Raw genomic sequence first — 17,483 nt, forward strand, 5'->3', positions numbered from 1 at the left:
TACATAATTCGACACATAGTATATTTTTAGAGGTTTGAATTTTTATCAGACTACAGTGGAAGTTACAATTTTTTTCAGCTTTAATTTTTATTCCACAATCAGATGATGTGTTAGCATTTGATACACCGAGATAAAATGAGTACAGTTATAAACTATTTCTGTATGGATGGTTTCAAGACACTTCATTAGATGTGGTATTGTTGAGTTGTGCTAAATTACTTATCTCTGGGGATAAATAAATCTTCCAGGAGGGAAGACTTATAAGGAAATGTGTTATACTTGCTTATTCTAAGGCTGTACTCCTTATTACAAAGGAAACCTTTGAAAATTGATAGCTGTTGAATTGCAGCTTTTGTGAAAATGCCTTTTGGTGATACAGTCTTGTGCAAATACACTCTGAAGCAACAGATTATTGCTGGCTAAGCTACGCTACTAAGAATAATGGATAATTACTGCTGTAACTTAGTGAGTTAAACTTTTACTGGCCTTCACTGATTTTATTTAAAATCATGTTATTCTTAGTATTTGTTAATACTAGGGATGATTAAGAAAACAGGCTTTTGTAAATGGCATTCCTTAACTGTTTGTGATTGGTATTGTGTCACCTGTCACACTGTATTACTTCTGCTCTGTGCTTTTTTATATTTTCTGAAAGAGAGTACAAATTCAAGTGACAGAGGATTTCGTGTTTGTGTTTTCAAATGAAGGTGTTTTATTTAAAATTGGGTAAAACTCTCATACTTAATATTTATATCAAAAACCAGTGGTTGTCCAAATATTTATTAATACGTGATCCACAAATAGCGAAAGAATATATCTGCTGCTACCCATGAGGGAGTTAATTTATTTTGCACTGTTCATCTGTTTCCAATGGTGTCTCCAACATGCTGAATGTTTGTCTCTGGCTCTGTGACAGCTCTGGACAGCAGAACTGGTGTAGGATGTTTTGGAAATAGCTGAGCTGTCACCAGAAATGGCTTTCAGAGGCAGTGTTGTAGATGAGATTTGTACCTGTGGGATGCCTAGCAAGGTGTCTGTCGGGAGCAGGAAGCTCAGCCCGTGGGTCAGTAGGTACTTGCATACACAGCTCCTCCTCTCTGTGGTGCTTTCTAACATCTACCCTTCCTGTCCAGGCTTATGCCGAGGAACTGCTCACTTTTCTAAGGATGGGATTTTGCTCCTCTCCTCTGCTCCTGTTATTCAACGTCCTCTGCAGTAGCTCAGTGATTCTGAATTCCTTGCCAGCGATTTTGAAGTCCATGCCAGGCTGCCTTGTGCAAGGAAAGCTGAGTAGAGGAAAAAAAATGCACGTTGTGGGATGTTGACCCATTCCCTGCAGCATGGGTTTGGTAATACAAACACGGTCATTTGTTCTTTGCATTTTTTATAGTGACACTTTTGTTCTTAGTACCTGCTCCTGTCCTGATCTTCAGCAACCAAGTTTACTCCCATAGAAATCAGGGCAGATCAGAATGGAGCTTTTCTCTGCATCAGCTTGTTTCTGCTTATTTCTCTGAGATTTCTAATGAACTGACAGACTGTTGCAACTGTAGCAACAAATATCTCTCCACTGAGAAGAATCACGGATGTCACATGAACTTCCATCCAGCCAGGTATCCATCTCCTGAAGAGCTTGGTGTCGGGGGGCGATTCTACTTTGTGTGCAATGGAGCATGTCAGGCAATATGGCATAGTTTTTACATCTCACTTTTCTTTTCTTTCCCAATTTTCAAGACACACTGTGCAGGAAGACTGCCTTATTTATTAGGGATTTGAAAAATCAACACCTTTCTCCCTGAAATGAGCTGTATCTGCTCCTGAACACAGGACAATCCCTGCTAACTCCACAGATCCATCTTCCTTGCATAAAAGGGGGGGGTTCAGTTCAGCTTCATTATTCATCTTTTAATTATCTGTTAATGTAACATGAAATATCATCATCTGGTGAACTCAAAGTCGCATTGCTTTTATATAGAGAATTATGATTCATGGAAGGGAGTGCCAGAACTGCCTAGTGAGAGCTGTCTTCCTCTGTTCTTCCACATTTCACCCATATTCCAGGAGTTTTGGTGGAGTATATTGCAAAGAATCAGGTCACGGCTTTTGCTTTTTCTTTTTGGTAGTACATCATGTCACGGTAAGCTGTGTCAAGTTTGAGGATCAGTCCTAAAATACTTATTTTAATAAGGTGTTTAATCATAGTGGAATGTTACACCTGCTGTGAATAGCCAGTATCAGATGGAAATGGCTAGGATGCTGCTTTCAAGTCTCAGTATTTTTCAGACTGGATTTTGGACACCAGAAGGTCCATAGGTTATTTCTAAAGGACCTGCAAAAGAAGAGCAATCTTGTAGTCTGTAAACTTAAAACTGCTATTCTAGGATACGGCACTAGGGGACACAAATGGAGACAAATCAAGATACACTAGTTTAAGGCAAAGCACAATCCCATGTGCCTATTACACTGGAATCTAAGCTGTGATTGCAACTTTCTTAACAAGCTTTGTTACGTAAGGTCCCTGAAATGTAATGAGTACTTGTCTTTTATGTGTGGCACTTAACTTGTAAGAACAGGTGTTTTGCTTGTTAGCCATCCTACACAAAAGGCTTTTTTCAAAGGAACCCAAAGGATTCTTTGGCATCTAAATCCCTTTGCACAGCTCCATTAATGAAAATGAGAAAGTACCCCCATTTTGTATTGGTAGACAATGTATTTCAGTTGACTGAGTATTTAAACACTTTTCTGAGGACACATGTAGTAGCATAAATGTTTAAACTGGGCATGGCCGAACTTGCACATCTGTGCAGATGTTCCTTTCTGCATGAGCATACCCACCTTTGGAGGCTGTTGAGCACCCTGAGCTCCCATTGAATTTAGATGTGAGGGTGCTTACAATTTAGTTGCTTTATGGATACTTGAAGAAATCTATTAACTGTGGTAGTCTATACTGAGATTAGTTAAAAATCTTTCATGTTTCCTACCTAGGTTAGAAAAACTCTGAAGTTTATTTGTATATTTTCATAGGAATCTATAGAAATCATTGATTTGTATGATCTTTTACCGATCTAGGAAATAGCTATATTGCATAGTGTTGTCAAATGCAACTAATAAAAATTTCTGGCATTAAAAACATCAACCCATATGTTTTGTTACTTATTTGTATTCAGTACAAGAGTTGTATCTCTTTCTTCAAAGTATAAAGATATTGTGCAGGTTAAGGAAAATAGCTTCAGTCCTCTTCACACTGTACTGAACATTGTACAAACATGGTTTTTTTTGTAGCTGGAAATGAGATATTCAACTTGCTATAGCAGGTGCAGTATTTACTGTATCTAGCATGACTGTCAAATCTGTAATCTCTAGAAAGGATTACTATGCCTTGTAAGGACCTAAACTCAGCATTTTTAACATTTCCTTTCTTGAATTTATGTTTTCCCTCTGCTATTTACTGTAAATCAGAGCCATGTTTAAAGATATTTTGCCTTTACTTAACTAATGAATAGTAACTTAAGCTACGCTATTTCATAGAAGAAATAGTTTTACTGCCCATATAAAAATCTCAATAATTTGAATATATGTTGGTAAAGCTTTTCTGCCTGGACTATTATTTGCTCGTGGGAATAATGCTTTGCAAATCTCTTGATGTGCGATATTCCTGCAACTAAGTCGATGCATCCTTAAACAAAATGCCAAAAAGAAAGCGTAGATTTAAGTCACAAGTGTGGGTAGAGTCAGAAAAAGTAGCTGCAATAGAGTTTTTCGTCTGCATATCTCTGTTATTTTACCATCCATCACAGAATGTAATGTTAAATGCTCATGTCCTTATTTGGTTAGCACATCGATGTTGCAAAACTGTTGTATCTGCCTATAGCTGAATTTCCCATTCTTTCTTATTCCACATTCTTCCTATGTTCCTTCTAGTACAGATGCAGTAGCTCTCAGTGCTGGAGACTTTGCAACTACTTAAACGCAAACCTGTTCTGTTTTGTGATTTCAGCTATGATTATTCAAAGCTCTGCAAAGAATACCAGTGAAATACCATCCACTGTTGGTGTACTTTGGGTTATGTTCTTATCAGTAGGATTCATTCTAAGATACGCGGTTAGCCACCCTCTCGGCTTGAGCTAGGGTGATATGTAAGTACTGATATAGATCTTACATATCAGAAATTTTGTAACTGAATTTGCTTCTGATCTGCTGCTATTAAATGTACAAAGGAGAAAGATATTCATTGCTAGGCTGATGGGCTGATCACTTACTTTGAGAAAGCATGTTATTTGTATTTGCATAACAGAAGAGCAGCTGTAGCTTTGCCCAGAGGCCAAAGATGATGCCTAAAGAGGAGAATATAGAGGATAAACATAAACGGTATTTCCCTTGAGTATCCTGTCTTCTTCAGCTCTGCTGATTGTACATAAAAGCAAAGCAGCATACTGAGTATTTTGAAACACTTTCTTCTAGAAGAATTTAAAAGCAGCATGCACGCTTTGGATAAGTTCCGATGTTTTTGTGACTTTGCCTTCCAAAGGCAGGTGAGTCAGGTTTGCACCGCTTCTTGTTTAGCACCCAAACTACCCGGGGAACCAAAATGCATGTGTCTCCTTGAAGAGATCAAGAATCTTGAATCTCTTGTCTTACCTTCCTCTGCTATTTGAATATATCCCACAAATCTCTGTTGCCATGGAAAGCTGCTCTGAGTGGCTCCTTGAACTCCATTTAGCCTTCCTCTTAAAAGATTTCCTTCCCACCTGCCTGCCTGTCTGTCCTCCCCAGCTACCCTCTTGCTGTTGGGTTTCTCTCTTCAGGCCAACGCTGCTGAAGCAGACGAGGTACACAGAGGTGGCTAGTCCAAGAATCCTGGCTCATAAAGGAAAAGCACACAATTACAAACACACAGTGAAAAATTAAATTGGCCTTATATTTCTTTTATTTGCTTAATATTTTATACTCACCATTTGGTGAAAGGGGGTGGAGGAGGAGGTTGTTTGTTGCCTTTATTTTTACTTGTTAAGTGTAGATGTATGGAAATGACTTAGTTAATGGTTTTCTGGCTTCTCATCCCAACACAAGTGAGAAGTATTTTAGCATTCAATTGAGACCAAATGTTTTCAGATAAGGAGATGATGTCTTAAGGCATTTTTATTGATATTTAATTATGCATGTCTTTAGTGTATGGCATTTATGCACACATGCAATGCATACTATAAGTAATCATCCTATTTGGCTTGATTCAGCTGCCATTAAATGATAAATTGTTACTGATTCTGGATTTAATTCTGGATTCTTGGCTGTAGCATATTTAAATGTTATTGTAGGTAAGTAAAGTTTTGATTCTGTTTACAGGATTAGGAAGTTTGGATCGTGTTGGTTTTCAAGCTCCTAATGGTAAAAACTGTATGAAAATCCTTTTGCAAATTCCATTGATGCAGGAGCTGTAAGCAGTTTGTTATTGCAGGATTTTCTTGTACAGTATTTTTAATAGATAAGATAGAAAATTCGAACAGAGAATCATAGTTGTCCTCAGCCACTCTAAATCCTTATTCTGAACCACTTTTCCTATAGGTTGGGAATATACGATACATATCTAAATTACTCTGTGGTTTCGTCTTATAGCTAAGTGAAATGGTTAGTTTGTTAGACACCAAATAGCTGGAATAAAAATTTGTCCCAGGGATGAATTATTGCATAGCATTGATTCTTGAAAATTTCTATAAGCTATTCAAATAACTTACATTTTTTAATTCCACAGCAATAGTAGTATAAACATATGAAATTTTGTTTAGCTAAAATATTACCATTAACCTCAAAAAATATTACAATATCTACATATTTTAATTTAGCAGGTACCCAAAAAGATGCCAAGTAAATTGGATTCTAGCATATTCTGTGGAATAACGCAGTATCACAATGTTACTGGATATCACAGTAATTTGTGTGCAAGTTTAAACTTATGGCTGGTGTAGAGCAAAATCAATTTGGGTGACTGATTTAAAAAAAAAAAAAATTAAGCTGGTGCTGTAAAAAGCTGTTAATAAGACAAAACGTGGCTATTGCACTTTTTAAAGACTAATGATATAACCCTTTGGGGCAGTAAAATCTGTAAAACTAAACTATTAGAATGAACTTTTTATTTACTGGAAATTTTAAAAATACAGATTAACATGCCTCACTTTTTCTTTAAAGAGGAAGATAAACCACTGCTTTTTCATTTGTTTCTCTTTTTGAGTTCCTTGGAAATTTTATAATCTTCCTTTGTGTCAAAGATCCATCTGTCTGTACCGAAACCTGGCTATCAGGGTCTCATTTTGAAACCGGACAGTTAAACCCTGTATAAAAGGTTGTTTTCAGTAAGCGTGGCTGTTAACGGCAGGATTGTTTTCAAGATTTATAATTAGAACTAGCTGTCTGCTCCAAGAAATAATATAACTCACTGTAAACTAAATGCTTTGATTTTATATCCATTAAAGTTCCTCAAATTGCCCATGAATCAAGAGAAGCTCATCTCTGATGGCCTTGTGGGAGCAGATGTAGTTCAAACTAAATGAACTAATTGATTTGATAGATAATCCTCTATAGTCACAGACTGAATCCTGAGGAAGGTGAAAAATTCCACATAGCCCAGCATGTTGTTTTGGTAGTAAAATATGTAGTATCTCAATACTGATATGAAACAGTGTGAACATCGGTAAATAATGCCCCAGTGCGAATATAAGAGAGCGGGATAGTGGGGATGGATAGTCTATATATCAGGATTTCTATTTATTTTCCAGAGACCTATCTGGCTCATTTGGCTGGTGTCCTTCATTCATCCTACGTCTTTGTGGTATTTTATTTCTAGAGGTAAATTATGTGAGTTCCAGTGAAATACAAGTACTAGGAGAGGACAGTTACCTAGACTTTTCCTTTCCTTGGAAGTCTGTGTCTAGTCCTGCTGGATTTCCTGAGTCTTGGCCTTTCACCGGGCTAATTCACAAGCTCACTGATGCCCTCTTAATGCTTTTTATTTTTGTTACCTGGTGAAAAGCTTTCTATGATTCTGAAAAATGAATTTTTTGTTTCTGAAAATAAGTCTAGGCTTTCCTCCTTCCAACAAGTACATTTTGAAAGTTTTATGCTAAAATCGTGGTTTGGGTTTCTTTCTACCTCATTTTATAGCATCGTTTCATTGTTTATTTTCTCATCCAGGTAGGTAACCTGTACAGAATAGATCAGCATCAGTTTGTTCTAAACTTTCTCACATTGCTGTGGGGAGAACAGGAACAGGACCCTATTTTCTTCTAATGCTGTCACCACAACTTTGTTGTGATGCATCAAATGTGAATTGTTGGCAGATGAATGTTTCCATACAGCAGAAAGCCATTACTTTCACCAGTATTGTTGGAGTATCTTCACAGCAATTGCCTCCTCTGTCTTTGAAAAGTCATTAACTTTCCTGATTGCTCTCCAATCATTCATAACAACTGTTTGAAGAGTTGTCACTGAAAGGACAGACTCAAGAGCTCTCCATGTGAACTCAGGTGTTCCTTGAGGTGAAAGATGTGCTGCACGGCTAATTTAAAGTCATTTTCCCATGGAAAATGAGGTCTTTTGAGGCTCTTCAAGAGACTATTTACTTGCATCAGTTTAGTGCTGACTAATTACATGAATAAAGAAGAAGGACACTGCTTGTACAAACCATGAGAAAATCAGACACCTAAATTTAAAGAGCAGCAAAACATTCATCTGCAGTCATGACAAGGGGCATAAGAGAAACGATACTCAGCTGTAAGCTATGGCATAAAATCAGTCTTTCTTGCGAACTAATTGATATGTTAGATCACACATGTTTTTCAACATTTATTTTCATGGTGAAATACTTATAGGAAATGAGAAACTTTTGTAGAAGTCTCATCTTCTCCATAAAGGAAGAATATTTTAGGATAATGCTAATACTTTGCACTGATGTGCAGAACCACATGATCCTGTATGGGTTAAAAGGTGACTGATTTATATTCAAGAAATACTTGAACATACAAAGCAAATATAATGTGTCTGAAAATACTTTTTATTCTCCCTTATCTTCCTTGCAGGCATCAGCACTCTACTTCTTCTTACATGTTGGGATTCTCTTTCTCCCCCAAAACTGTACAAAAGCTATTACTCATCCAAATAGCTATGGTACAGTCAGCTCCATGCTGCCTTTTTGTAGAACCACAATTTTGCCCTTCCTCATTGAAATAGTCATGGCGTAAGACATTCCTGCAACAGTGGAAGCTGAAATTTGTCTAGAAAGGAGGTATCTTGTGAATAAACCTTTCATCAAATGGCCACATAAAAATCCCTGCTGGTTAGCGTGAACCTTTACAGGATTTTATCAAGTTTGGTCACAGGCTTGTTGATGTCGTTTCAGCCTTTGAAAGCATTTTTCACTTGCCTGTCCTGGTTGAACAGGACCTCAGACTGAGACACCACAATTTCCAATGTTTGAACAATGCATGAATGGAAACCCAGATGTGTTGAAAACCCAGACTGTGCACTCCAGCCCAGGTTCATGAGCTCTTTGCTAAACTAGTCATCTTCCATAATGAAGTTATGTTGTTTCCCTGTGACGGCATGTTGAGTTACTTTAATTCATTAGACATGACACTGTATTATTTGAAGAATGTAAAGGATCAAAAATCAGTGGACTCTGCAATGATCTGTAGAAACCCTGTTCTCGTTCCTTTGTATTTGTTTATTTGCTATTCTGGTATAGAAAAATATTGACAAGGTTCAACTCTTGCAGCAGGCCCAGGTAAGTCAAGCAGGTAGTATAAAATTAAATGGCTATATTAAAGAAAAAAACCCAAACCGAAACAAAACCCCCTGCCTGTTATTTAGCAAAATTCTTAAGATAAAACCATGGCCTGAAAATACAGAAGCCTCTGCAAAATTAATCCCTGCAGGCTCCCTCTGGAAATGGGAAAGAACATGCTTGATTAAGCCGGTGCTAACCTTTCAAAATCATGTTTCTCTGATATTTATTCCTTGAAATAATAAAAGGGGACATGTCAGATGTTGGAAAGTCATAATGCACTCCCTTGCTCGCTACTGCCCTTTTCTAACTTGAGTGTTCCTCTCCCAGAGCAAACTTTTAAAATAAAAAGTAAGGCCTTAGTTTGTCCTTTTTGTTGACCTTTATATATTTTGTGGCTCTGCATTTGCACCAGTTAAATTACAGAGTAAGAAAATCTTCATCCTTTTTCTAGCTCTGCTAGAAAGCCTTAGTCTTCTCAGTGACAAATGGTGAAACACGTTCCCAGGTCTATGTGGGCAGATTTGGAGAAGATAAAATCTATTGCGTGGGGGCTGCAGGAGCCCACGCACCCTCATCCACAGAGCCCCTGCCCGGCTGCCCCCTCCCTCCCTCCGGGCCAGCTCAGCCCACGCCTCGGGGGGGCTGGCACAGGGGTCCTCCGGGTGTTGCTGGACAAGGACAGGGGGACGAGTCAGGCTCCAGGTTGAGTGCAAGGAGCAAGTCAGTGTCTGCTGGGGCTGGGCATGGGCCTCGCTACAGCTGCGCTTGACTCAGGGTGACGGCAGCTGGGGGGTCAGCGATGGGGGTTGGTGGGGGCTGCCTGGGGCCCGGGCAGCTCTGTAGCCCATGTGGGAGGGCAGGAGTACAGCTCCCATGGGAGAGGTTGGTATCAGCAGAGAAACCTGCGGGTGGGGATCACGCATGTTTTTGCCATGTGTGAGGCCAGACATGCGACAGGTCCTTGGGAAACAAGTCTTTTCTGCTCTTTGTAATAATTAGTAAATTGTTTCGACCCTCACATGCTGCTCTGCTTTGCCTGAAAGTACATAATTTTGCACAATTTCCCCCAAATTGCTCCCATGGTGATAATGGGGGAGTTTTCTCCCTGGGCACCTCAGTGAGATGTTTGTGTTGGGAATTGCATGTTCTCTACTGTTAATGAATAGAGGCAGGGATTTAATAACTTAATAGTTTAGAAATGTGCAGGGTATCTTGGGAGGAAAGGTTTTTCTTTCAGCTCCTCCACTTCAGCGCTTGCAATTACTGAAAGTTTTGCATGGGTCTGTGTAGTACCACAAAGGATGACGTTATGGCTGAACCCTCAATACTCATGACAGATAAACACAATTCACTTCAGGTTTACCAGGGAGCAATACATCATTTCAAGTAATCCAAGAAAAATGGTACGAAGTTAACACACTGCAAGATACATTATTTACCTACTTTTGAGATTGGTACAAATAATTTCCTTCCGTGTATTTTTGATGTGATGGTAAATTATTCAGCTTAAATTCATGACTAATCTCTGGCTTTCAGTTTTTCCAGTCTTCATAAAAATGCCAAATAACTACTATAATTCATTAAACAGGAAACAGCTTGCACTGTATTTGTAGACCTAGCACCACATGCCTTAAATCTGTTATAAAAAATGAATATCTAAGTTATGGTGATGTAAAATAGGAGAAAAATCATTTTTGCTGGATCTCTGTGGAAAATAGCGAGTGAGTAAGAATGAGGTAATTAAGATAACTTTAAAGTCCTACTTGTAGTCCTGTCATAATAATCTTGTTTCTAGCTGAATAAAATAATCCTCTGGATTGCTTTTGAAACTGCGTTTCATATTGGTTTTTGCTTCCTGTCATAATATTGTTTTACCAGCAAAACAACTGTCCTCAACAAGTCTGCCAAGTGGAAAATCGATTTGGTCTTATGTTGACCCCTATTTTGTTCTGGTTTAGTATTTCATTTTCATTTAACAAAAGGTATACTATTTTAGATAACAAATGTTTCTTTCTTTAACTAACCAACTACTGCAGCTTTTTCCCTAGTAGGCATAAACTACTGTCAGGGCTTACCTCAGCTGTTACAGCAGCTGTGATTATGCCCTGCTGATCTCATGGAAAAGCTGGAGCTAGGAAACTAAGATGTCATGAAAATAGCTGTGAATGAGGTTTCGAGAGAAGTATTCCTGTAATTCGTTGGAGTTGGGGAAGTGAAATGTGCAATTCTGACAACAGTGACAGATTTATGGACTCGGTACACTAATTAAAGAGCAATTTACTCTAATATATTAATCTATGAAATGACAGCACCAGAGAGAGCTGCTCTGTTTTGTGCACAAGCATGGGAGCGCTGAAGTGCCCTTCTCCTGTAATGACAGAATTCCATATTGTGTACAAAATTCAAGAATAGTGTTACGCAAGAAGCAATTGAAGGATTGCTTCTTTCTGGTGTGAAATGTATGGGAGATGTTTTGCTATAAGCTGTATGTTCGTGTGTAAGACAGAAAGAAACAAAAAGTTTTTGTTGGTTCTTTGCCTTCTCTTTTCATTGCTGTTTTTTGTTTACATGGCTGTGGTAGAAACCAGCTAAGAAGCTAGAACAGAAAAATCAAATAAAGCATTACTTAATCATTTTCACAACTACTTCTAACTAAATTTTTGCTCATATCTGTATAACTTCTTGGGATTTTCATGCTTCGAGATTTATCTGTGGAATTCCTTTGTATAAAAGTTTCTTGTACTGGATAAGTGGTACAGCTTCCTTGCATCCTCCACCAGTAATCTCAATAGATGGGGCCACTGAGGAAAGAAAAAACATGTTTCTGATATGCATTTAAAGCACCTCCAGTATTACATCTGTATTCCTACCTCAGCAATGACTTAAATGTCTTGATAGATGACAAGATGACAGTTAATGAAAATAACTGAATAATTTTGGTTTTTTACAAACATCACTTTAGTTTGCTTTTGAATATAGAAAAGTAGAACTTAAATTCTATATGTGTTACAAAATACTAAGTCTTTATAAAGCAGAGGAATAATAATGCTTTTTGGGAAGAATGTGAAGCTTTAAAAACCCCAAAAGGAACAGTTCTGTAGATGTTTAAGGATACAATAGTTGAATCCCTTATAGTTTTTATTTATTGCTGTTTCTTCACTAAACTTTCTTCCCTCCCAAACTTAATGGAGAATATGTCCTTGAATATTCTTCTTATGGGCATTTAAATATCTGCTGAAGTTCATAAGGCTGCTATTTGTTTGTAACCTTCCATCTGTTTCAAATTCATTGTAAACACATACAGTCAGATCTTCAGCTCTATAAAACCATCATGTGAAGCCAGTGGAGCTACCTGGAATTTCTTCAGATGAGAGTCTCGCTTGTGATATTTGTTTCTCCACTTTTCCTGAATCCAAACTTGTTTCACCATATAATTATAATTTTTTTCACCATTCTGATCACAAATTGATATTAATTACCTGATTTTGACTAAAGTTCACATTCGCAATTATGTGCAAAGTATTCATGCAATATGGGTGTGAACTTTACAAAAATGTTTACTGAAAACTCCTTTCATAAACTATTTTTCTAACAAAATGTTTACAAAAGGATTTGTTTTTAGTACTTGTATTGTTAGACTCCTATGATGGTGACACAGGCCGTTGTGCACTAGACCGTTTTTCATGGCCAGGGAAGGTGACAAGGAGTGCTCTAGGTTAAAAAAATCTGTATTTGTTAGTTGGAAAGGTCACGCTTGGAAATGTCCATGTGCATTGTTTTTTGCCCTCAAAGGCTTCATCTTCAGTTGCGTTATTGGAGAAGTTCCTTGTGATTCACGAAGGACTAAGGTATACGTATTTTTTGGAAGAATTATTCCACTACATTAGTAGCCATAAACCATATATAGAAATGGGGTATAGTGAAAGGATATGATGGAAATAATCTATTTAATTTACTGTAAATTATTTTACTTATTTTTACTGTTATTTAGCATAATCACAAGTAAAAACCAGGATAAGAGCTGGAGAAGAAAACTGAAGAGATTGACTTTGCATTACAGTATTTTTTTATGTTCAGTTAAGAAGCTACAGCAAACCTGGATTTATGGCATTATCTCTAGCTATCTAATTTACTTTGTAATAGTAAATCAGTAACTAAACCATTAAATGCTGACTCTGAGCAGATTTTCTCTGTGCTGCGTTTCTTTACCTGTAAGTGGCCACAGATGACAAACTTGTTTGTTTATTTTTAAGTATACAGTGCAGGTCACTGGGAAATAGCTCCTAGAAGCATTCAGCAATCAAATCTTCCTAATTCAATTCTTCTCTCAAATATGTTTTATAACATCTGTAATTAACCCAAAAGCACTGCAAATCTGGCACTGGCATTCAGAATGCTGTCTTTGAGGTACCAGAGAATCCCTGGCAGATGATTTCATTACCACCATTAGCATGTATTTTGTACCTTCAATATCAGTCTTCATGGTCTGAAACAAGCTGTAAGACTTTTATTGCTGTCAAGCTATATAAAAACCTGGTGTCAGGTTCTTCACACTTGGAAAGTAATAACACTCCTCATCCTCTATTAAAAAAATATAGACACTCAGTTTGCTCTGAATAGATTTCTGTAGATAAAGTACAGAACTTGTAGAGCTGAGTTACCGTTCTCACTAATATTTGCATGTTTAACACCACCTTGCAATGAAACCTAAGTCAATTAATGTTTCTGTTCCCTGCAAGTGTAAAATAGAATAGCAGTTTGCAACCACGTTCATAGAACTCTTTAAATTAATAGCACCATGTGTGTCTTTCCTGTAAAGGTTGCATAAGAAATCTTGAATGGTTGATATCTTATTTTTAAATCATAAGCTTTTCTTTCAGCAGAAGTTCATGCTTTCTGTGTCTGAAAATGATGCACATAAGTTGCCACTACTGGTCAGGAATAAATACTGAAGTAAAATGAGAATAAAGACTTATATAGTTTCCTGTGTATAGTTTTGGTACCCTAATAATTGTGATGTTTATAAATCTAGAAGGTAAAATTCAAAAATAAGTTTAGATCTTACAGCAACTTGGTAAAAATAGACCAATGAAAATGTTCATAGATTTAGTGCCAACAAAATATATTGTTGTGTTGCTTATTTCTGATAGATGTTGTTAAAATAAGAGGCACTTGCCCTTATGCTGTGTAAAATGTTACAAATACTGTAAAAGCCCAAGACAAGCATTAGAAACAAGTCTCCTAGCAAACTGAGAGCACAGCTGTGTCAGGCAATGCAGCTACTAGTTACAGACTATGAGGCCATTGTTTGAATTTACTTCCATTTAGGTCCTTTAATGAGGACACCAGCAGCTTGCTGGTTTCCCTGGAGTCCCTGTTAATTCACATCAGGCATCAATGGGCCACATGCTCTGAATGGAGCACGATCAGTAGTGAGCCCACGAACAGTAGTGAACTCAGTAGCTGGGGACGATAAATACTTCTGCAGAGTTTGACAGCTTCCACCAAGACCAATGAACCTGTGGAAATGAAGTATCCCGCAGACATTAGGTCTGGAAGTACAGAGCTTCTTCATATATATACAGCATATGCATTGCAATTGATTTCCATTGTAACTAAAAATTGGCATGAATTTATTGGGTCACATTCCTAGTAAGTTTGATGAATCTAAAGCTGGCGATGAGTTGTTTAACAGTGGGTCGCTGTCTCTAGGGAGCTTCCTCAGTAAGTACTGATTTGAGTCGTTGCTTCAAGTGATCAAGCACTCAGAAATTTTCTACGTAAATATCTGCTTGTCTCTTTTTGGCAAATATTTTAATTAGCTGTGGTACTTACTTATGAATAGTGTTGCTTATTAATGATAAGAATATGATAAGGCACAGAAAGTTATTCGAATGCAATGAAGGTTTGGTAGCCATGGTGGACCAAAGAGAGCAGAAGAATTGGAGATTTTATTGTCTTCAGACTTTAACAAAATTAGTAACCTTTCACTGTGTTTGGTATTCTAGGATGTGATGTCCACATTCTTCCAGTTTGGGGCTTCCATCCAGCAAGAAGCCATTGTCATGTTGAAGATCATGCAGGATTATGACTGGCACGTGTTCTCTCTGGTGACCACCACCTTCCCTGGATATCGAGACTTCATCAATGTCATTAAGACCACAGTGGAAAATAGTTTTGTGGGCTGGGACATGCAGAACGTCATTGTACTCGATACTGCCTTTGGAGATGCCAAGACTCAAATTCAGCTGAAGAAAATTCATTCGTCTGTCATCCTGCTATATTGTTCCAAGGATGAAGCTGTCTACATACTGGATGAGGCTCGTTCCCTGGGCCTTACTGGCTATGATTTCTTTTGGATAGTTCCCAGCCTGGTTAGTGGTAACACAGAAATCACTCCCAAGGAGTTTCCTTCAGGACTCATTTCAGCATCTTATGATGAATGGGACTACAGTTTAGAAGCTCGGGTACGGGATGGTCTTGGGATTATTGCCACTGCTGCATCAGCCATGCTGGAAAAATATTCCTTCATTCCTGAAGCAAAAACTAGCTGCTATGGACAACCAGAGAAAAATGATCGGCCATCTCACACCTTGCACAAGTAAGGCTTATTGGTTTGGGGTTTTTTCCCTATGTGACCTTGGTAATGTTCCACTCTGTTGCCATTATATGTTTCTTGAAGGAGAATATTGTTTTTTGTTAATCCCATCATGCCCTTTTTAAGCAATGATTTTCAGATGTTCCAAGGGAACATGGAAGAGGACTTGCTGCACTGGTAACTGTGTGCATGGAAATGTTGTTATGTGCTGTGGAGAATAAATACTGCTCTGGATCTGATGTAGAAGATGACAGAAATTGGTCTTAGAGGGTATGAAGCAGAGTTAATACAACTGTGCTGTTGTGTACTTTAACTATGAGGTAAAATTGCCAAAATGCTCTGGAGGCTATGCCTGAATCACTTGCTTCAGCAGGAACCTGGTAGTATTTTAGAAGACAAGAGATGCGCGGCGTTAAAGAGGTGTCCCTGGAAATTATAGAAGTATTAGATTAGTTAGGCAGCTCTTACCACCTAATAACTGAAATCTGTCCTGCTTGTGAGGATTATATTTTTGTCACCTGTACTGGAATAACTAAAAATTAATCTGCATTAATCCAAGTTGATATGGATGTTCTCTCAAAACAGTTTGCCATATGGGAACTGTCAAGGTTTAAATCAGGATTCTTTGCTCTCTTTTTTTTTTCTTTTAATTATCCCTTTTAGATGTAGTACTCCTGATTACTCCTATCCAAAATGTTGCATAAAACATGTCACACAGTAATATATTTCTTTATCTGGTTTGTGAGGGAATTTTGCATGTTTTTTTAAAAGCTCTTTACAATATCTTATATGTAAGCTACTCAGCAGTATTTATGAAATTTGTTCTGACCAAATATTGCAGATGAAGATCTTTCTACAGAAAAGTAGGGCGGAATTGGCACAAGAAGGAAAGTCAGTGCTGATTTCATATAGGAGATCGTGGAACATTTTTAATCTTCTGAGAGATACGTGCATATTTAGATTAGGGTTTGATTGCCATATGATGTCCTGGAACAGTGGTTGTTTTCCATGAAAATGGCATCTTTCTGCACAGCATTCTTCAGAAGCTCTCTTAAAAGCCAAATACTGCCAAGTAAATGGATTTTAACGTTTCATACATGTATTTCATAAACAGTGTGACCAAAGTTCAGAAACACAGTTCTTAGAGAGGACTTGCCTTTAGTATGACACTTCCACTTTTTTTGGTCTCCCTTTTCCTGTTTCTAAGCCTCTGCCTCTGAAACTCTACACATTTGTAGAAAATCTGTGATTCTTTTCCTGCTGCCCCAGTTGCCCCTGGGGAGTGACAGGAGGCAGCACTGGGGTGGTTCTCTGGTCCAGCATGGCTCCGGGAAAGCCATCGCACGGTCACTCGGGTCAGGGCCGAGCAGCTGGAAGGCACTGCCGGGATAAGTGTCCTACCCGCACCCAGTGTGTGATCCTCACGTGGTGGTTCTTAAAGCATGTGCTGACAATGCCAGGTAAAAGCAAAAGCTAATGGCATCCCATTAACCAAATTCTGTGCCTTAACAGTGGCACCTGCACAAATAAAAAAGTTCACTATTAACATTTGAACACCAGTTTCTGTGAAGTTAAATTGTATTCTGTTGTCAGAAGTGTTGGTGTTTAAAATACCATGGTTCAGTTGGATGGGCTGCAAAAACTTGAGCCTGTTTTGAAGAGGACTCCTACCTCATTGTTTTGATAATACACTAGCGTAGACTTGAATTGGGTATTCAGTATTCAGCATAAGTTGTCTTTCTTCAAACAATCATTTTTTTCTCATCTGTACGACTACAAGAATAGGGCTTGTGTGTGTTAGGGCAGTGACATTAGACTTCACCAGGAGATTCTGCAGTGTGCAGTGCATGATGCATATAGAAATTATTAATAGGAGAAGTTGTAATACAGTGCACTGTGGTTAATAAAGTCACTTCCTGATGTGAAACACTGCGCTATGAGGTGAGAATATAATTTCCATACCAGAGATTCTTTGAGCTACTCCAACACCACAAGAACAAGAAGCAGGCTGTTTTTAATTTAGAAATGTCAGAATTACACTAAAATGAATACACTTTAAATATTTCTTCTTATGTAATAATTCCCCAGGACTATTCTTGTCACATGTAA

General features: G+C 37.9%; 1 protein-coding gene across 1 annotated transcript in view; it reads left to right on the plus strand.

Moving 5' to 3' along the window:
- The window catches only part of GRIN2A (glutamate ionotropic receptor NMDA type subunit 2A), a 180,937-nt gene that overhangs the window by 88,323 nt on the left and 75,131 nt on the right, over positions 1-17,483 (plus strand). The window contains exon 3 of the mRNA XM_059826317.1: positions 14,785-15,377. Coding sequence (XP_059682300.1) covers positions 14,785-15,377 — 593 coding nt within the window. The remainder of the gene's footprint in view (positions 1-14,784; positions 15,378-17,483) is intronic.

The sequence above is a fragment of the Gavia stellata genome, chromosome 18, assembly GCF_030936135.1.
Source record: "Gavia stellata isolate bGavSte3 chromosome 18, bGavSte3.hap2, whole genome shotgun sequence".
Lineage (NCBI taxonomy): Eukaryota > Metazoa > Chordata > Aves > Gaviiformes > Gaviidae > Gavia > Gavia stellata.